Source organism: Aristolochia californica, unplaced genomic scaffold (genome assembly GCF_029961685.1).
Source record: "Aristolochia californica isolate CCGP_79_NKW_82.1479 unplaced genomic scaffold, dmAriCali1.0.hap1 SCAF_15, whole genome shotgun sequence".
NCBI classification, from domain to species: Eukaryota; Viridiplantae; Streptophyta; class Magnoliopsida; order Piperales; family Aristolochiaceae; genus Aristolochia; species Aristolochia californica.
The window spans coordinates 5,260,872-5,282,913 of NW_027181826.1; the positions used below are offsets into that span (position 1 = coordinate 5,260,872).

Below are 22,042 nucleotides of genomic sequence, written 5' to 3' on the forward strand. Positions count from 1 at the left end.
CACCCAATTGTTTTCTTTTTCTTTTTCTTGTGATGATTATAATCCAATTAAACATGACAAATCAGCCGTACTGGACGAGACAGGATCACTTACAGACGGTCGGAGAGGGATAACGTCCCTACTAAAAATTCCAACCGCGTTATGAAGTGAAACCCTTACGAGAAGGATAACGTCCAAACGTTAGACGGCCATGTGGATTCAATCTGGTAATTCTAGTAATGAAACACATCACACAGGGCGGGAAAAAAGCTTTTCCTAGCCTGAGGGTCCTGATTCCTGTGAAGACAATAAACAGGAGGGAAAGGAGCCCTTTAAGACTTCTTCCTAGGAAGCAAAATTTTTCTACATGACCTTTGATGTGTAAGATATTCTTTGACACAGTTCAAAATTTTAAAGTAAAAATCATATGTTGATAGCTATGGTATCGTTTATGCTCCTTGTACATTTTTTGACAAGTAAAATAATTTGATACAACATCATCATCAAACTTATTCAAAATTGCAAAATTACATATGAGCTACATTATGTAATTCATTAGAGATTGTAACAAAGGAATTGGGTAATTATCCAATTAATCTAGCTACTATCTAGCTTTTCATTTTTTCCCTTGTAGCTACAGATGTACCCGAGTTAATATCGCAGCCCAGGTAAATTTTTTTATATTTATGGATGATTACATGTGAGTTACATGGTTATATTTGATTAAAGATAGAGCTGAAGTATTTTCTATTTTCACCACCTTTTGTGCTTTGGTGGAAAATTAGTTCAAAAATAGGGTAAAAATCTTTCTGTCCGATAACGCGAAAGAATATTTTTCCTCTTCCTTTTAATTTTTTTGTAAACGTGTGTTTATACACCATGACAAAATGGTGTCTCAAAAAAAAAATCGACATCTTATAGAGGTTGGCTTATTATGTTGTCTATGAATGTTCATCAGTTTTATTGGCCTTATGCAGTCTTCACTCCATGTTTTTTTATTAATCATATGCCATCGAGTGTGCTACAAGGTGCCACTCCCTTACCAAAATTGTCTCCTGATTTGGTCGTTTTTCCTTTGACACCTAGGGTATTTGGGTGCACCTCCTTTGTTAATCACTTAGGGTTTCCCCAAAGTAATTTTTTTTCGTGGGCTGTCAAGTGCATCTTCTTGGGGTATTCAAAAACCCAAAAGGGTTATATGTGTTATTCCCTTTCCTTGAAGAAGATATTTATCTCAACCGATGTTTCCTTTTTTGAGCACCAACCCTATTTTTCAACTAGCTCTCCTCCTAGTTTTACACCGTTTGCAAGGATGCCCAAGCCGCTTATTCCAATGGATTATGATTTTCAGACTGAGTACCAACTAACCGAGGATCTTCGCTCTTCACCCGTTGCTCGATCACTTGAGAGTCTTCTGATGATCTCGAGGTTTGTTCTCTCCTTCCTCTCTACTAGTTTATGGTGCACCTTATGACACTTGGTCTATTGCTCTTCACAAAGAGCCTCACTCCACTGTTGTTAGACCTCCATCTACTTTACATTTTATCTCTCGTTATGTTTCTACTCATCATTTGTCTCAAAATTGTGTTTTTTTTTTTTTTTTGTAGTATCCTCGTCCGCCATTCCTACTTGTTATGAGGAGGCTCTACTTTATCTGAGGTGGAAATGTGCCACAGATGAAGAAATACAGGCTATGTACAATAATTCCACTTAGAATTTGGTTCCCCTTCCACTTGGAAAGAAGGTAGTTGGATGCCAATGGGTTTTCTCACTTAAGTATAATCCATATGGCTCTGTTGCTCAGAACAAGGCTTAGTTGGTTGTTAAAGGTTATACACATTCTTATGGTATTGATTATGATGAAACTTTTTCACCCATTGCCAAATTGAACTCTATTAGGGTTCTCATCTCTCTAATAACCAATTTTAAATAAGAGCTACATCAGTTATATGTCAAGAATGCTTTCTTGAATGGTACTCTCTCTAAAGAAGACTACATGTGCCAAGCACAAGGCTATGTGGTTGAGGGGGAGCAAGTATGTTGACTAAATAAGGCAATCTATGGGTTGAAACAGTTTGCTCGGGCTTGGTTTGATAAAGTTATCACTGTGGTTACAAAACTCGGGTTTAAGAGGTGTGAAAGTAATTACTCAATGTTCACCAAAAACACCACTAAGGGAAAACATCCTTATGGTTGTATAAGTGGATGACATTGTTATTACGAGCAGTGATCTTAGTAGCATTCAACAGGTTAAGCGGAACCTAAACAAGGAGTTCCAAACCAAGGACCTCAAGCTTTTCAAGTACTTCCTAGAGATTGAAGTTCTTTAGTCTAGGCATGGTATAATTCTATCATAGAGAAAGTATGTACTTGATTTGTAGAAGGAAACCGGAATGTTTGGATGTAAGCTAGCTGATACACCCATGGAATCTAATGTTAAGCTACATGGTGGAACTGGGAGTGATGTTGATGTTTGTTGGTTTCAACAGTTAGTTGGAAGCTAATCTATCTCATAATCATGAGACCAGATATATCCTATTTAGTGTTATCAGTCAATATATTCATCAACCTCAACAATCGCCTTGGGAAGCATTGGAAATAATCCATCAATACTTAAGGAAGAGTCTAGGACAAAGATTGCTATACAATGTCGTGGCCACACCGAATTTGAAGGTTTTGCTGATGCAAATTGGGTCAGGTCTCCTAACGATAGGAAATCTACCTCTGGTTATTGCATGACTATTAGAGGCAATCTAGTCACTTGGAGGAACAAGAAACAAAATGTAGTGGCAAGATCAATTGTTGAGGTTGAATATCGGGCTATGACACTAGAAATGAACGAGTTGTTATGGCTAAAATCATTCATGACTGAACTAGGATTCTAGATAACCAAGCCCATGCAACTTTATTGCGACAATCAGGTAGTTACCTATATTGCAACCAATCCATTATGTCATGAAAGGACCAAGCATATTGAGATAGATTGTCACTTCACTCTGGAAACAATCCAAGCCAAATTAATATATATGCAGTATATACCTTCGAGAAATCAATTGGCAGACAAGTCACTCATGGATACACACCAAGCTGGGAATATTGATGTTATTTCATCAACTTGACGAGGGATGTCAAAGATATTCAAGTGGTATGTCATTTAATTAAGAGAGTGGGTGTTATAAGTTGTAATTAGATATAAGATGAGGGTAATTTTTTATTTGCTTATGTACTAGGGCATTCAATCCCCACCTATTTAAGTAACATAGTGAGGGAGAGGAGGCTCATTTGAGTTCTTCTCTAAACCCTAATTTTTTACTCTTCAATGTCATATGGTTACGTCCACTCTTGTAGGTGGTAGCTTTCCGCACCTAACCATGAAGAACATTCAATTGAGGGAGAGAAAGGAAGATGAAGAATTTGCATTCTTTAAAGAATTTTCAACTTAAAGTACTTAAGACAAAGGAAGATTGAAAACCAAAAATATTTTCTTTGTAAGTTGAAGTTACAAACTCTAGTTTGAGGGGGGAGTATTAGAGAAACAAATGTGAATGAATATTACATAACTCTCATGGTAAAGAAGTCTCTAACTTACGAATTAATATGATGGAGTATTATTTGAGTCTCATCGAATGAAATGTCCTAAAAAATGCATATTAGTTTTATTAATTTTTTATTTATATAACACATTTTACTTGTATTAGGATTTCTACTTTGGTGTAATTGGGACTGGGGTAGCTTAATTTTACTTTGATTTTGGTTGTTTTCTCTATTATGATAGAGCGCCAATGTACTCATTTTACATTAATCAATGAATTCTAGTTCTCTCAAAAAATTCAACAACCCATAGTTTTTAACAACAAAGTGTAGTTTGGCATTAAAAGCTTATAAATAAGAGGAATATTTTAGCAACAAAGATCAAGCTTTGTTTCTAAAAGACATCTTTTAGTGATGACACCAATTCAAAATGAACCAAGGCCCAAAGGTTACATCCATAGTGATTCCCCCAATTTTTTGTGATTTATCGAACAAAAAGACGTAGTTATGTGCCAACGAATGAACAAAATAGTCTTTTGACCTTTGTTTGGTTCTTGTCATTGGCATAGATCTCATAAGATTTGCGCAGTATTACTACAAAAGAGTCATGCCTTACTTCTTCTTCCACTAGGAGAGCAAATAACTTCTATTAGACCTTTGAGTCAAATTAATCATATTATGTGCAACACCCTAAATGATGGTTCATTAATTTCCATTGCCTCATTCTCCTTCCCCCTTCCATTATATAAAGCCATTATTTTGTACTTGCCACAAGAAAGATGCACAGAAGAGGTATCCCAATGCATGGAGGACCCATTGAGAGTGCATCTTATCGGTAAGGAAGAGTAGGATCTTTCCCTCCATGTATTGAATCAACAAAAAAGGTCAATGACATGATCACCTATAGTTTGATCTATTATTTATCTTGGGACAAGCTTCAACTTAGGTCCTTGGTTCAACCTCCCCCCATGGTCATTCCCTCAAGTAAAGCAATTTCTCATACTTACTGGTATGTGTTGCAATTGGTTCTAATAAAACCCAATTGTATGTACACATGGACCATCCTATGGGTGAGGTACAAGTTGTAATGTGGGGAGCATTTATTTTTAGAAAATCTAAGAGGTGCCACCTTAAAGATAAAAGCAATATTTTTGTTTTCTAAAAAATCTAGGGGGCACCACTTGTGGGGGTACTCTTATAATTTATTTGGCAATTCAAAAGGGTCCTAGAAAAAGTGTTTAAGATAAGAAGTAAACAAAAAACTAAAGTTAAAGTATTTATTTTATTTGGATTTCTTATTTATGCCCTCTCTCTCCCTAGGACCTCCCTTCTTTTTTCTTCTCTCTTCTTTTCTTTTTTCCTACTTGCTCTCTCTATCTCTTTTTCTTCCTCTACTTTTCCTCTCTCTCTCTCTCTTCCTTTCTCTCTCTTTCAAGCCCTTTTAACCTCTATATTTCAACTCTTTCTTGCAACTTTAAAGAAAAGATAGGACCTTTCACAAAGGGGTTCTATCAAGTTCATTTGGCTATTGTCCAAAATCTAGAGAGATATTACAAGTCCTCCATTCGAGATTCCCTTGATATGACTATTGGGTTAATGATACTACCAAAAACTCTCATGCTTATATTACTATTATAAATCTTAGTATTATCTTGGACCACGAAAACCTCAACTGTTCTTCATGCTCTATCTTGGACTCCATATCATGATGATGGTAAAGTAACATTTGTGGATGTAAAATGTGAGTCAATTGCCTTGTCAAAGAACGGACGTAAGACATGCGATTAGGGGTGGCACCACGCCAAACCGGCTTGCAAACCGTTTGAACTCGGCTACTCAAACTTGAAATAAAGCTTGTTAAGTATATTAGCCAAACTCAGGATTTTCTAAGTTTAGCTTGTTAGCTCGTGAGCCAACTCGTTAACATAGATTTTTTTACGAAAATACCTTTTACTCTAATTGCTCTCGTCAATTCCCTCTTTAGTTACTTGAAAGTTGTTCTTATTTACCTCAAACCTTTAAGACAATCAATCGTTCAGCTCTTTTGGGTCCCTCAACATCTAATGTTGTTGTTTGCCAATGGAATAAACATTATTGATGAAGGTGTTTGTTCTTTCTTTTAGGTCTATTAAGTTGGTTATTATACATTAGTATGCTCTATTGTAAAGTTTTGGACTCATCTATGATATATTGCACTTCTACCAAGGTTATCACATATTCTCTTTATTTATTTTTGTATTTTTTTTATTTTTGAAATTTTAAATATAGGTTGGAGCTTGAACCCGGATTGTGCTCGAGCTCAAATTCAATCAAAATTTTTGGGCTCGAGTTCGATTCCAATTTTAGGTTCCAGGTTGAGCTCAAGTTTGAAGTATTCAGATTAAGCCAAACTCGAACATATGCAGGTTCAAGCTTGGCTCAGCTCGATGCCAGCCTTATACACGATAAAACACCCATTACATTGCTAATTACTAGTTTTATCGAATAAATGAAGATTTCTTTGGTAATTCCCAATCATGGAGTCAAAATATTCGGTGGCAAGAAATCACTAACTCGTTCCTTCAACAGTGAACCAAGAATGCAATTGTTACACATTGGTAGATTCGGACTTATGAAATACACTAATATATTGGTAGAATCGGACTTGATTGATTGGACCTTATTCAACTGGCCTGATTCTGAAACATTTAAACCAAAAAATATAGACCAAGAAAGTAAAAAATAAAATTTGCTGACCTCTCTCCACTTGAGAAGGGTAACAGATCATTCTACTTATTGTAATATATAATTATCTCTTTTAATATCCACTTTACTTTTAGAGTCTCATACCCAGCCTTCCCAATCCAGTTTTCAGTAATGTTGTTAGAAATTCCTCATAATTTGCCTCCCTTCAATTGTAAATAACTGGGCGGCTTACTTACCTTCCCAACTTAACTTTGTAAAAATCACCCATCTGCTAAATTTTGGGTTACTACTAATCAAATTAAGACAAACACTAGTAGGCTTTCATGACTTATTAAAAGGGTATTTTCAAAAGAGAAATGGTCCAAGTCTCAGCAAATTTGCAATGTAGCTTACCACGAGATTGGTATCAGCAGTTAACATGAGAACAAAGCAACCAGAGTTGCTGATGCCACATAATAACCAAGATATTGCCTTCCTGACAGCAATAAGGCAACTCCTAAGGATCTCTTGCATTTTTCCAAATCACACACCGCAAGGTAGTTGAGGTTCCACCGTTTCTAACCAAGACAGCTGTGATCTTATGAATCTATCCATTACATCTAACTGCAAGAAATATGTTCATTGGCAGGCTTCTATCTTTAGCACCTTTCACTGATTCTCAAATGAGTCAGTTTACATTGTAAAAAATGAAAGAAGAAAGAGAAAGAGAAGGTGAACCAGGCATAGTCAGTGGCAGATGTTATGTCCCTTCACCATGAACACAGGATGACATGGAATTTCGAACCCAAGCAAAAAAAAAGAGATGTTTAAATTACTCCTCCCATATTGTAAGAGAAAAAAAAAAAAGAGGACATTCTGATTATCCAGGGAACCTCAGTTTCTGGGTCTTCTTCATGATAACAGGGATCCTCTGCATGATGAGATTTGGGTCATTGTAGGATGCAGAATCTGAAGAAAGCCCTTGCTGCTTAGTGCATACACAAGTCAATCAATCAGACACAAAAGAGGGGGAAAGAGAACTGTCTTTTGTCAAAAGGAAAAAGAACTTGCTTACAGAAAAGCAATGTGAGGTAATCTTAGATATATGAAAACAGATAAGGATTTCTGAAAGATAAATTCAGCATTTCTCCATTTCATTAAGAGGTAAACTTGAGGACATAAAACTATCCAAGATAACATATAACTGATAGTCACACACCAGTCAACAAGAAAAAAATGAAATTCCCCAAAAAAGAACAACTTCAACCATCCAGCACTTATTCCTTAATAACCCCATCATTCTTGATTTTTAGGGAGTGAAAAGAGTCTATTTATGGTATAAGTTGTCTCTCAATCAGTACTGCATTCCCATTCTGTTCGATTTCCGGTACGGCAATCTGAGATAGGCTAACTTTGAAACCTCTATATTTGTTGGAGAGATAGTAGAAGTGGTTGAGTATTGAGATGGCATGTGCTGCAAACACTGTTGTGAGACTAGTTAATGCTGTCCTTGATGCTAGCTATATATCCTCTTGAGACATTCTTTCTTCCTATACCAACCAAATCAGGTCTTTACATGCTTCATCATAAGCCTTCTGTCAATCAACTAAAACCATGCTGAGGTTCTTATTCTCATGATTTTTCCATGTCCAATTACATTGCCATCATCATCAGAGCGTACTGAGTATGTTGTCAGCTATAAAAGTCCTCATCTTCCTTTTTATTCTTGTGTTTGCTTATCAATAAGCCATTTAAGAAAGAAACTTGCACCATAGTTGATCTCCCAGACATTAAACTTATTCTTGATCTTCGTACACCTTTTTTGAGTTACTCTCTCACATAATTTCATAGTGTGATCAGTTAGTTTAATTCCATATTAAGTTTTAGAAATTCTGATTTTCCCTTCATTCTTAAATATGGTATTTCTTCATCTTCAGAATCTCATTAAAGACTCTAGCTAACCAAGTTACACCAGGTTCATGCCCGGGCGACGCCAAAATTCACATTGCCTTTACTTTTTCAAAAAAAAAAAAAAAAAGTTACACCAAATTACTAATTAACAAAGGTTCAATTCAAATTTAAAGACAGAAGGTCTCCACATTGAGTGGATCCAATTAAAACTCTTTTTGGAAATAATAAATGGTTTTCATACAACTTGAGCACACTATTGCTATGAAATCAGATAAGAACTGTGGGGTATTACCTTAAGCAAGGCCAAACATATGAAGTTTTTAAACAAATTTTGTAAGAACCAAGTTTATGGAGTGATGGATTTATATAAAGAGTAGAAGGGTGAACTCACAGCAGATAAATCTTGAAAGTTTACTTCTCTCCAGCAACTCTCTCGAAGAATAGTCGGGATGGTATGGGGATCACTTCCAAAACTACAATACAATCGGGTGTCCCTCAACCTCATGAGTACTCCATCAACTCTTAGCTGTAAAAAGAATATAATGGTCAGAACAAACCAAATCTTTTGTTTTCAAACATCCAAAATTCTTGTCAGGAATAGACCTCACAACAACAAAGGTACCAGGGATATACTATATAGATGGTACAGACTACAAGATGAAAGAATTGCATTTGCAGCTATTTTTTTGTCAAAAATACATAAACAAAATGTCATAGGGGTCATTTTCAACCAAAAATAAAAATAGGAATTACGTCCAAGATCCTGATAGAATCCCACTCAATATGACCAGTGAAAGTTATGGAATAAGAGGGATTGAGAGAGAGGGAGAAGGCGAAAAGAGAGAAAGAGTAAGGGGGTGGCCCCAAATCTCTTTTTATAGCTTAAAATTTGTACAAGGATAATAACTCACTTAAACTCACTTAAATTCATATAAACCCAACTCCTACATTACACCTCCTAATTACATGAAACTTGAACTACATAAACTATCAAACATACTGAATAAGATAAAACTGTGCTTAGGCGGTGCAGACAGTGAAAATTTACCAAAACTGAATAAGATAAAACTGTGCTTAGGTGGTGCAGACAGTGAAAATTTACCAAACTACCCTTTATAATATTTTCCAACACTCCCTCTCAAGTTGGAGCATAAATATCCATGAGCTCTAGCTTGTTACAAAAGTTCCCAAATTCCCTTTTCCCTAGTGCCTTGGTTAACATATCAACAATCTGATCATTGGACTGAATATAGGGAGTAGCCACTTCTTTCTTCATAATTGTATCTCTAACAAAGTGACTATCCACTTCTATGTGTTTGGTTCTTTCGTGAAAATTTGGGTTTCCAACTATGAAAATAGCTGCGTGATAGTCACAGTACATAGTCATAAGCCCATTATTTTGTAGATTCAATTCCTGTACAACTGATTCCACCCACAACAATTCACTAATTGAATGAGTCATAGCTCTGTACTCGGCTTCGGCACTAGAGCGAGCCACCATATTTTGTTTCTTACTTCTCCAACTTATTAGGTTTCCACCTAAGAACACATAGTAGCTGATAGTCGACTTTCTATCCAGTTTAAACCCAACATAGTCGGCATCTGAGTATGCATCTATCTTAAGAAGATCATAAGGCTTAAAGAACAACCCTTTTCCAGGAAAATTGTTTAGATATCTTAGTATTATTTGAGCAGCTTCAAGAAGTATTTTTCGTGGTCGATCCATGAATTGGCTGACTACATTAATTGAGAATGATATGTCAGGATGGGTAACTGTAGCATAGATTATTTTTTCAACTAACTGGCGTTACACAATCTTGTCTTTGAGCTCATAATTGTCCTCACTATGAAGATCATGATCCACTTCCATAGGAATCTCTACTGGTTTTGCTCCTAACATATAAGTGACACGTTTTCTCTCAGTGAGTACAAGACCCATCTTGCTTCAGGCTACTTCTACGCCATGGAAGTACTTCAGAGGACCCAAGTCTTTCATTTGAAAATGTTGTGAGAGATATAAGTTAAATTCTTTGATCTCTTTTTTATCACTTCCAGACAAAATAATATCGTCCACATACACTAGCAGGACAACAACACCAGGTGATCTATTCATTATAAACAGAGAATGGTCACAGTGACTTCAAGAGAATCCTTGGGACATAACCACTTGGCTGAATTTTTCAACCCATGGCCTCAGACTCTGTTTAAGTCTATAGATTACCTTTTTGAGTCTGCACACTTGCTGAATCTCACCCTAAGCAACATACCTAGGAGGTTGCTCCATTTACACCTCCTCATTGAGGTCGCCATACAAAAAGGCATTCTTGATATCAAGTTAAAATAACAGCCAGTCTTGGTTAACTATAATAGGAACAAGAATGTGTACCGAAGAGAGACGAGCCACAGGTGAGAAAGTCTCATAAACATCTATTTCATATATCTGCGTATAGCCTTTGGCTACCAGTCGTACCTTATATCGCTCAATAGAACCATCGGTCTGTATTTGACAGTGTATACCCAATAGCACCCAACCACAGTAGCCCTGAAGGGTAAGTCGCGTAACACCAATGTGCTTCTATCACATAATGCCTCCATTTCTGCATCCATAGCTGTTTTCCACTAATGCGATAATAGAGCCTCAAGTACAAGAGAAGGAACAGTACACAAGGACAAAAATAGGGCAAACTCTTTTTACTGGTGAATTAATGAATCAAATGAGACAAAATTAGACAATGGGTGTCTAATGGAGTTACAAACACCTTTCCAAAGGGCAATAGGAAGGACCAAGTCACTTACCTCAGGTCTTTGTACTCACTAATACTGTTTGGGAAAATTCATATCGTGTAGTTGGGTCCAATGATTAGCCAACTTAGGCAACCTCTTTCCCAACTAATAAACTCAAGATTTTTGTACTCACTAATCCATGTGGGACTATTCCTTAACACTCCCCCTCACGTGTAGGCCTTTTTTTTGTGGCTCTACAGGTGAATAATTTGGGTGGAGGCACATATATGAGTACCTGCTCTGATACCATGTGAAGTTGGGTCCAAGACCCATTCCAAAATGACTAGCCAACTTAGGAAACCTCTTTCCCAACTAATAAACTTAAGATCTTTGTACTCACTAATCCATGTGGGACTATTCTTTAACACATATGAAGGAGTATAGTATGAGCAACTTCCAACAAGTAGCGGTTTTTACGTTCAGCTACCCCATTCTATTGAGGAATGAACACACAAAATTGGTGAATAATTCCATGAGTTTGGCAAAACATATCAAACTTGCAATTCATGTACTCTAAACTGATGTCAGTGCGAAGGACACAAAAAGATGCATTAAACTAGGTCTTAATGTATTATAAAAGTTTTGGAATACGATGAATACTTCAAATTTTTCCTAGAAGAGATACACCCACGTACATCTAAAATCATCAATAAAGGAAAGAAAGTACTTATGACCAAAGACACTGGACACTGGACACAAGACAGGATCCCCATACATCTAAGTAGAGAATTTCAAATAGACTTGTGCTTTTTGTTTGGCTCAAGGGGAATGTAGTATGGTAATGTTTGCCCAGTTGACACGAACCACACTTAAACGATAAACTGGAAGGAAAATATGGAAACTGAATCAACTTTGTTGAAGAAGGATGACCAAACCGTAGGTACCACTAAGGTAGACACACTGCAATATGTAATGTAAAGCATGTAAAGGAGGTTGTGAGTGTCCCTCCAGGTGATAGTCTACTCCTCTCACATCCGTAATCAATTGTCCTCCTCGTCTTGAGATCTTGAGACACACAACAAGAAGGATAAAAGGTTACTAATCAGTTCATGAACTTGGTAAATTGACTTATTGGCAACAAGTTAAGAGGAAATTTAGGAATAAGTAAGATTGACTATGGCGATAGAAAAGGGGCAGGAACTAGTGTACCACTTCCCTAAATGGATGATACCGATCCATCAGCTGAGGTAAAACACTTGACATTAGGAGACTCTTTTAAAGTAGAAAACATGGAAGATATACCTGACATATGAGCTATGACTCCTGAGTCCAAAACCCAGATAGAAGTAGGGCACACATGTAGGGCAGACATATCGAAATAGCCAGTGTGGTTGTAGGAGTGGAAAACTAAGCCACAAAAATCAATAATCAATTGGGCCATGCACTGAAGCAATTGTTGCATTTCACCTAATGTTCCAGGTACAATATTCACTATAGGTTTAGTAGGCACATCAGTACTCCTATGAGCAATAGAGTTGGCCCATGTGGGTTTACCAAATTTTGCCCAATACTTGTCAAAAAAATGATTAGTGTGGCTACAGTGAGCACATTTCCTGTCCAGCCTAGCATCACCTCTTCCTCTACCTCTGCCTTGACTCTTTTCCTCTACCTCTAGTACTTCCACCTTTGCCCCTGGACTACTAAGACGACTCTTAGAAACCCAAAGTAATTAGTGTTGATACAAAAACACTAATCACATCTTTACGTCCCTAGGCTACAATAGCATTGTCTGGACACAATATTCTGCTATAAGCTATGGATAAGGATTGAACATTTTCTAAGGCCAATAGTTGCGTTGTAATTGTGTGAAATCCTAGCCCTAAACCATCCAAAAACTTTGTGATGTGCACTTGTCCATGCTGTTTTCTTGTCTCCCTTTCATCAACAATAAAGGGGTTGAAAACACTTATCTCCCGCAATATACTAACCAACTCATTGTAGTATTCCGTGATAGACCTCTGACCTCTTTCGAGGTTAAACATTTTGGCATAGAGTTCATAAACAAGAGACAAGTTGCTCTCTTGAGCATAAATAGACTCTAAGGATATCCACGTCCTTAGCAGTGTCATAATTCATAACCTGATTCCTTAACTTGGAATCCATGTTGTTAACCAACCAGGTCATAACCTGACTGTCCTCGGTTTCCCAGTTGTCATGCAAAAGAACAGGAGGGTCATCCTTAATGAATTTAGACTTCTTCTTAGCCTTCAGGTATAATCTGACTAATCTTGACCAACTCATATAGTTTTGGCTATTCAATCTCTCAGAAGTCATCATAATTGTATATTTTCCTTCTGAGTTCCTAGATCCCATTGAAGAGGTAATAACCTCACCAAAACTCAGCTATCAAATTAAGGAATAATCCAATTCAACCCTAATTTCACTTCCCACACACTTCTACAAACCACAGTTATGTGGGCTTCACTTTGCAAATCAGGATTCGGGCAAAGACTGCAATATGCACCAACCACAAAAGTGCACTAATCAAGTTCTATGCAATTATTTAATATACATTTACACCTGTCCTCAAAAAAAAAGTTCTATGCAATTAAAATTGCATAAACCACGAAAAAACCCAAAAAATAGGACTGATATCAGCAAGGTCCAAGATGATGCAGACAAAGGACCAAATATGGTGTGTGTACAAATGCAAAAAAGAGTGATTTTCACTCGGTAAACCCTAAGGGGCTAGTAGATAGTCTCAAAACTGCTCAACGATAGGGTCATGGCAGAAGAAGAACTCAAAAGTTTAGATTTTTACCAACTAGGCAATGCAGATTTCAAAAAATCCCCGTTTTAGGAAGTCGCAAGCTTCAATGGAGAGAACTGGAGAAGCATAAAGACTTGTACAAGGACAATAATTTCCCTACTCATTTAAACTCACTTAAACCCTTATAACTTCCACATTACACCTCCTAATTACATGACACTTGAACTACATAAATTATCAAACATACTGAATAAGATAAGACTACTCCTAGGAGGTGCAGACAGTGAAGATTTACCAAACTACCCTTCAACAGTATTTTCCAACATGACTCTATTAATTTTTAACATTCCCTAGATACAGTACTGATTTTGACACCACATGATCAAACTTATTTGTTATAGTGCTATTCCTTAATAGACCTACTGTAGTCAAAGAAGGATTACTTACCCAGAAACGCAGTAGAAGAAACCAATAATTTGGCATTACTCTCTACAAAATTAAAACACAAGGAGCACAATCCATCAGCAGTAAAAAGAAAAATGCACAAACATAACTGCTAACAGGATTTTGGAAAAGGAACTCACAACTTTTACTGTTAAAAGTGACACTCCACTATCAGCTAACTCATCTTCATAGAGAACCACCTGTTCGTTCAATTTCAAATAGCTTAGTTACCAAAACCACAACATTTAAAAGAACTAAGGAACTGCTTTTAAGCTTATAATTGCAATCCAAGAAACTCACTTCATCATAGAAGAGAATGGGTTCTTTTGATGCCAATGAAACTAAATCAATTCCTTCTCTGCTTTCCTCCCAACACAAACTAAAATTTCTGTCTCTTGCTTCAAGCTTATCATTACAAAATTACATAATCATACTAAAGTAAGTCCAGAAATCAGAGAACAGCTCAAAATAAAATAAATAATAAAGAGCATCATCCTTGTGCAAGCATATGCAGTATATTTGTGGATTCAAAGTGATAATTAAGGTGTAAAAAGAAGAAAGTAGAAGCTACAATTGGGAACTGATAAGGTCCTCTGCCATCTAGGCACCCCTACAAAAGGCCCCTTAAACTCAAATAGCAAGTTAGCAAATCATCCTAAGTCAACTGAATGGAGATTGTTTTTCTATAAGTTCTGGTCCAAAATTCTTAAAAATTAATTTAGATTTGTACAATAGGAAACCAAATGCCACTTGTTTCTTATGTCGGGGTTGCTGCAGTCTGCAGTCTGCAGTCCAAGAGTAGTTCCTTATGAAAGAAAAAAATCATAAGATGTTCATCTTGCCTCATATCAGTCAGTTCTTCTATATAAGCTAAACTATTTTCTCCTCGTAGAAGCAATATTCCCTCAATCACAACAGGTGAATCATGCCATTAAGTAAAAAAAGCCCACTTGTGAATGCATATCTTCTGTTAAAATTATTTTAAAGCTCTAATGTCCCAGGCTTCAGAAACATAATAGATCTCAACTATGGCACTGTTTTCGCAGTTCCAAGCTAGTAGCATCATACTCCATGGTTTTGAACTAAGACCCCAGTTTGAAAGAAATTCAAATAATGGGACATGAAAACTCTAACCAGCTCAAAATACTCTCATATCTATTCTCTTGCAAGAAGAATAACAAAAAAATTAAATGAAAGCTGCACTGACCTTCTCTGGATCTCTGTCAACAGTTTCACTCCCACAATAAGGTGTAGTGAAGGTATAATCGTAATCCAATATCACTTTTTCAGAAGGATTGCTGCAAAATCATATTATAACATGATTACATGATACCAATTATCAATTTAAAAAATTTAGAAACACCTCAAGTACATGAATTTAGCTGACCAGAATTTGCTAAACAACTAAAAGATTTTTTCTTTTCTATTTTGAGGCATAACTGTTTGTGAGAATAATCTCACACATGTTAACATATGGGAAAACCTGTGGTTATTATTTAATAAAAGTTCTGTTAACTTCAGCTAGTCATTTTAGAATTAGACCTAAACCTAATTGTAACATTGTCTTAGATCTAGGAGTATGTTTTAGTCGGACCTAGTCAGTGTCCTGGTCATGTCATCTATGTCTCCGACCCTCTATTTGTTAGATTAAGCATGGAAATGAGGGGGGTGTTAACGGAAATCTCACAGATTTTAAAGAATGAAAAAATAAAAGTAAATAAAAATAAAAGGAACTAAAATACGTATCCCATGCACCATCTAAATTTCCACTTGGCAGCAGCTGGGACTTCCACGGGCGGTAAACCTTCGTGCTTCCACTCTCTAAGAGCATCGAATGCGTTAAAAGAAATTTTGACACCCGTCTCCTCATGAAAAAGAACTAAAGAACTATCCCCAAATACCATCTCAGGTAAGTGGGACGTTCCAAGCTTTTCTTCCCACCTGCATGCATATGTCAACCTTCAAAGTACAGAAAATGAGAAAGAACCCGGAAAAGAGTTAATCAATAACCTCGTCAATCTCATCATTAGAGCAACCGGGTGCATGGTTTGAAAGGTTAACACGATTACGTCTATATTTCTAGAGAAGAATAAAATTAAGTGACGCAAGAACATGTAGCACTCGCACATTTTAATCCCAAAGTAAAAGAAGCGGTTTCAGAGAAGAGAAGAAGAGAAAGAAAACGAGGGTCGCGTGTGAAACGCGTACTGTTGGCGGGCAAGGGAATTGAGAATAGGACGGTGGCGGGACTCAATGGCCCAACCTCGGAGCCGCAGCCCCGACCGGGCGTCGGGCAGGATCTCCCCACCGGCCGCCTTGAGATTAGCATCCACTTTTTCCCCTGCTGGCTCGGTCTCTCGCGGCTCTTCCATGCCTCCCAAGCTTCCTCTCTCTCCCTTGGTTGCTTGAATATGCTTTTCAAGTTTCTTCTCGGTTACGGAGATACATAACAGTAGACAACTTCAATTGACTTCCATGGACTAGATTAATGAGAAATGCAGCAAAATGTCGCCGGCGATTGCAATACCAACGAATATTCTCCTAGAAAATGAAAATGAAAATATAAGTAAATTTAAATAAAACAGTCCATATAAGTAAAATATGGACTGAAAATGTCAGCTGTATTATTATATAAATAGCTTAAATTATATAAACCAAGTTCAATCTTGATAATTACATAAATTTATAAGATCAAGAGTTTCTTCAACTTGGATGGTTCACTTAGCCATTCCTATGACACCATCCCTCATGTAAGGGAGCACCGCCACTACCTACTATTGCACAAGAGTTTTTGGAGGTTAGGTTTTCTAAAAAATACCCTTCCTTCTCCTTTCACTTTCTCCACATTGGAAGTGAAAATAGCACCAAATAGTCCTTAAAATTTGGTTTCTAGCTAAAAATATATTCCAAGCATTTCTTGTAAAGGTCATTGAGCCCCTTACATTATAGAGTTACGGTAATCTAATCATTCGACACCTTATAACACAGTCTCTTTTTTTTTTTCTAATTATAGCCCGAGTTTACATGGCTAATATTCGCCAGGGTTTCTAGCAAACTCGATTTGGTAATTTTGTGGTGTATACATTGTCTTTTATCGCTTCATGTTCTTGAATTCCTTTGAAGTCAACTTTAGCAATGGAGTTTTTATTTTTTACCTATATAAAATAAAACAATTTTCATAACGAGATAAATTGAAAATGTCATGAAAAAATATTTGTATATTGTTCATAAAAATATTTTTGATATTCATGCATCACAAACTTTCTCATTTTTGGAAAGTTTTTAACCAAAAAAATCTATAATTCACCTATTACAATATATAAATATGTTTTCTCCTCCTATTTGAAATCTCATATATGAAATTGAATGGTATTACTTTTTTCTTAAATGTTTTTAAGTATTTTCATGTAAACATATGTAACCAAAATATGCTTAATGTATAATAGAATATTTAAAATCCAAAACTTCAATTAAAAAATCCTTAGCAAATATAAAACTATTACACTAAAACTAATGAAAGATGTTAGTATCGACAACATAAATGTAAAATATTAAAAATTAATACAAATAGAGCAACGGTTTCAAGTCACAATTTTTCAAAAAAAAAAAAAAACTTGGTAGAAATCTCATAGATCAAATCAAAATGTTAGTAACTTAATTTTTGGATGAGACATATTCCACAATTATAATTCCAGCTTGCAATTTTTCTTGAACAAAATTACAAGCATTTTCAATGTGTCTTGTTCTTCATGGAAGACCAAATTTGAAATAATATCTTATGGTTGTTTGGTTTTTACAAAGAAGTCCCATTGGCTTGGTCATAGGGAATCCAAGATCAGACAATAGAGACTTTACCCACAATATTTCACTATTGCATGTTTCATTATTCTGTATTATGCTTTTACACTAGATCCAACAACAATATTTTACTTTTTGCTTCTCCAAGTGACAAGATTTTTACCAAGGTATAATAGCTTGACGTAGACTTCCTATCATCTGAAGAGCTAGCCCAATTAATATCTACTAAACCTCCAATGTCAGTGAGTCCATGACACTTACACTTCTTAAGATACTAAGGTATTCTCTTCAAGGCTTACTAATGAGAAGCCTGAAGTTTATACATATATTGGTTGACTAGACTAATAAAGAAAATATTTGGTCTAGTCAAAATAAGATAGATTAACTTGGTTACTTGTCTTTGGAACCTTTTACCTTCCACAAACATTAGGATCAATGGGAGTATCCATTGGCAGACACTAAGCATACTTGTTTCTTTTAGCAATTCTAGCACATATTTCATTTGGCACAAAATAATTTTATACCTTGATTGATAATCATATTTCTCATATTTCTTAATATTTTAAATAATAAAATATTATTATATAAACTAATAAAAACAATTTTTATTTAAATAATATAAATGTGTTATTATTTTAAAGAATGTATATCTACTACTATGATAATTTAAATGATTTGTGAAATAGTTATACGAAGTATATAAATTTTAGTTGAAAATTATAATTATTAGATTGCGTGAAATGAAATGTGTGTGTTCATTTAAATAGAGTAAAATATAACTTCAACTAAAACTAATCAAGTATAATTAAACAAGTTAATTTAATTATATGAATATTGAATTTATGGAAAAGAGAAATACTCCATTGACTTCATAAACTTATATAATTAGAGTGCATGAACCTCTATTTATAATAGAGGAAGGTAGTAGAGTCCAATTACAATAAAACTACCTTTGTCCCAATTACAACCAAACTCTAACTCTTAAAGATAAGTCCTAGCATAATTAAATAAATCAATATATATATAAAAGACAAACATAACTCAAACTAGAACTCTTCTAGGACGTGACCATAAGATAAAGATGCCTTTGTGAGTCCTTCTTGATCTTCCAACTTATGTGATAAGGATGCCAGCTCGTGGTAATCATGGTGGGTCTTACTTCTTGTGGGATTGGGCCCATCTTGTGTGACCCATCTTATAATACTCTTAGATATGTGGGCCTTCTTTGGTCGTGTGGGCTTGGGCTCTATCTTCCAACACTCCCCCTCAAGCTAGGGGTGAGAGAACATCAAGAACTCCCAGTTTGCTGCAAATAATGTATAGAATCTTTTTGTATAAAATGGCAGTCCTCCAATCTTCCAATATTCCCCCTCACGTTGGTGCTCTCTTCCATGGCCAATTCAGGGGGGTATAACATTGATGTAATAATAAGTTCCTCTGTCATAGTGTTCCAACCGTTGACATTTGATATTTTTTATGGGGTATTAAGTTCCTCCGTCATGGAATCCCAACCATTGACCCTTGATATTTTTTATGGAGTATTAAGTTCCTCTGTTGTGGAATCCCAACCATTGACACTTGATATTTTTGACGGGGTATTAAGTTCCTCCGTCATGGAATCCCAACCGTTGACATTTTTTCTATTTTTGACGGGGACAAATAAATACTCATATGAGGAAAGATACCGATGTCACCTCTTCTTCAATAATAATGTCTCATCCAAAGAGACATAATAGCAACAACTGTAACGTAACACGACCATCTTCCAACACACATAACACAAACCAAAATAATAAACCCTACAGAAGGACCCATGAAATAATCATAATCCGATATAAATATTTTTTCTTAGATGCATAAGCTTCATCTTTTGTGCTCCCCCTTTTTTGAATATTTTGGTCACATAAAACTTATCCACAACATATGAAATAAAATACCTCTTCTTTGTACTTCTTCTACTTCTCCCCCACAAGCTAAGAGGTAATGGTAGTGATCCCAGCTTGAACCAAATATCATAAATGTAGCCATAAGCCCATATAACATATATGTATAGATAAGCCCTCAAACCAGGGAGAAATGAGATATTTTTATGATATATCAACTCAAAAAGATGATGTAAAACAATGGGCATAAATTCGGATTTTTCAATACAACAGAATACCAACATGGACTTTGATTCTTCCAATGCAAATATATTTTTAAATATAGATCAAATTGACATGAAATTTTATCCTTATGAAATTAGACTTAAATAAATTTCATCCAAGTATAACTTCTCTTCATAAAATATAATTATCAGAAGATAAATAATCTGATATATTTCGGTCTCTGTCATCTGGCCGAACTAAGTATTGTTTCTCCTTTTTTTTCCAACATGACCATTGAGTCTTCCAAGATCAATATCTCCTTATAAAAATATCAGAACTAGAATTGGTTGAATAGGTATAAAAATAGACTTACATATATTTCTTTTGATATATAATTCTTCATGTAAAGTCTCGTTCTTCTGTTATGGGCCACAGTGACTCCTTGGTCCTGGGTTAAGTACCTATGTCTTCTACTCATGACAGGCCGGTCTTTTGGATAGTATTAGCTAAATGTTTAACATTTGGTATCAGAGCTTTGGCTAGGTTACAAGTTCGATTCCCAACAATGGCGCAGAGGCTGGATTTAAAAACTGGTAGGTCCGGGGGAAACACCAGGTAACGGAACCCGGGTTCGGCCAGTGTCGTTGCGTCGCTCGCAAAGGCTGGATTAAAATACAGGTAGGGTCGGGGGAAACACCAGGTAACGAACCTGGGTCGGGCCTGTGCCGTTGCGCCGTCGTGGTCGTCGGCTCGTTTTTTTTTTTTATATCGGGAAAACAAATATTCAATAAACATTAATTAGCAAATCACATTTAATAAACATTCAAAACCTAAGTTCAATTGATGGCTTCGGGTAGCAAGAGCGAGTGGCCGGAGGTAGAAACGACGCCGGAGAAGAAGGATAGAAGCCGATGGACGGAGGCGACGACCGGCGGACGACGGAATGGAGCCGAAATCCTCTGACCGGCTCTCTCGAGTCTCGGTCGTAGTCGAAATGGGTAATCGACGCCGGAGGATGGTCGGAATGTGGAATCGGCGCCGGAGGAGCCCTCTCAGGTCACCTCTCGGCCTGGCGAGCAGAGAATGGCAGTGTCGAACTCGCCGCGACAGAGACTCTCTCGAGCTCTCCTCGGGTCTGTTCTCGCTTGCCGGATGGTGGTGGACGACGGTGACGAACGCCGTTCGAAGGGAGCCCTCTCGGGTCTCCCCTCCGAACGGTCCACGGCCTCCCCTGTTTCTCTCTTCTTTCCAGTCAATGGCCCCCCTGTTTCCGTCGACGGGCTCTCGTTTTAATACGATTTGCCCTAAAAAATCACCTCCCTTTCACTAAGGGTATTTTGGTAAATATTTCCTTCTCCACTAAAATTCTCCTGAAATTCCATAATTAAATCCATAAAAATCATTTTAAGAAGAAATAAACCCTAAAAGGAATGAAATATCATTCAGGAGAGAAAAATATGCAATATAAGCAATGATTAATGTCAAATTCAATAAATGCACGTTTCAAGTGAAAACCAATAAATAACCACCTATAACACAATTATAAGGGTTATTCAATTATAATTAACCTAGTTCTCATGTCAGAATCTGGCAAATTTCACTCACGAAGAGGGAATGTGGTGTTATGAGCCACAGTGACCCCCTGGTCCTGGGTTAAGTACTTATGTCTTCCGCTCTTGACAAGCCGGTCTTTCGGGTAGTATTGGCTAGGTGCTTAACATCTTCATAGCATAAAATAGCTCAGAAGTTGAAGGGTTTTGCTGCTACTCGAACATCTTTTGCAATCTGACCTTTACTACTTTAAATATCAATTTTTCTTTGTAGATGACTCAGATAGAAAGTTGGTTGAATAGGTAAGGAAATAGATTTACATATATTTTTTTTGATATATAGTTCTCCATATAAAGTATCTTTCTTGATAGCAAATAATACCTCGGAGTCTGAAGATTTCTGTTGTCGCTCGAACCTTTTTGCAATCTGACCTTTGCTCATTTAAATATCGATATCTCTCTGTAGATAACTCCAATTGGAAAAAATATTTTTTCTTTGAAAAGTAGTCTCAAATATCTTTTCGTCAGTGTATATTTTGCAATATGAAAATCTTAGTATAGATGTGAAAAACGCAAACCAAACT

The 22,042-nt window shown here is 36.3% G+C and overlaps 1 protein-coding gene across 2 annotated transcripts; it reads right to left on the reverse strand.

The window, feature by feature from the left end:
• Positions 1 to 7,029: 7,029 nt before the first annotated feature.
• Positions 7,030 to 16,451, reverse strand: LOC137951489 (TIP41-like protein). Of its 2 annotated transcripts, none has more exons than XM_068798169.1 (8): positions 16,232 to 16,451; positions 15,779 to 15,964; positions 15,231 to 15,321; positions 14,324 to 14,428; positions 14,164 to 14,223; positions 14,027 to 14,068; positions 8,477 to 8,611; positions 7,030 to 7,162 (listed from the first exon to the last, which is right to left on the reverse strand). In XM_068798169.1, exons 1-8 carry the CDS (start codon positions 16,393 to 16,395, stop codon positions 7,055 to 7,057), a joined length of 891 nt encoding a protein of 296 aa, XP_068654270.1. In that variant the 5' UTR covers positions 16,396 to 16,451; the 3' UTR covers positions 7,030 to 7,054. The 2 variants fall into 2 exon arrangements, with proteins under 2 accessions (XP_068654270.1, XP_068654271.1); XM_068798170.1 differs by having other exon boundaries at positions 7,030 to 7,159; positions 16,232 to 16,450.
• Between the last annotated feature and the right edge of the window lie 5,591 nt (positions 16,452 to 22,042).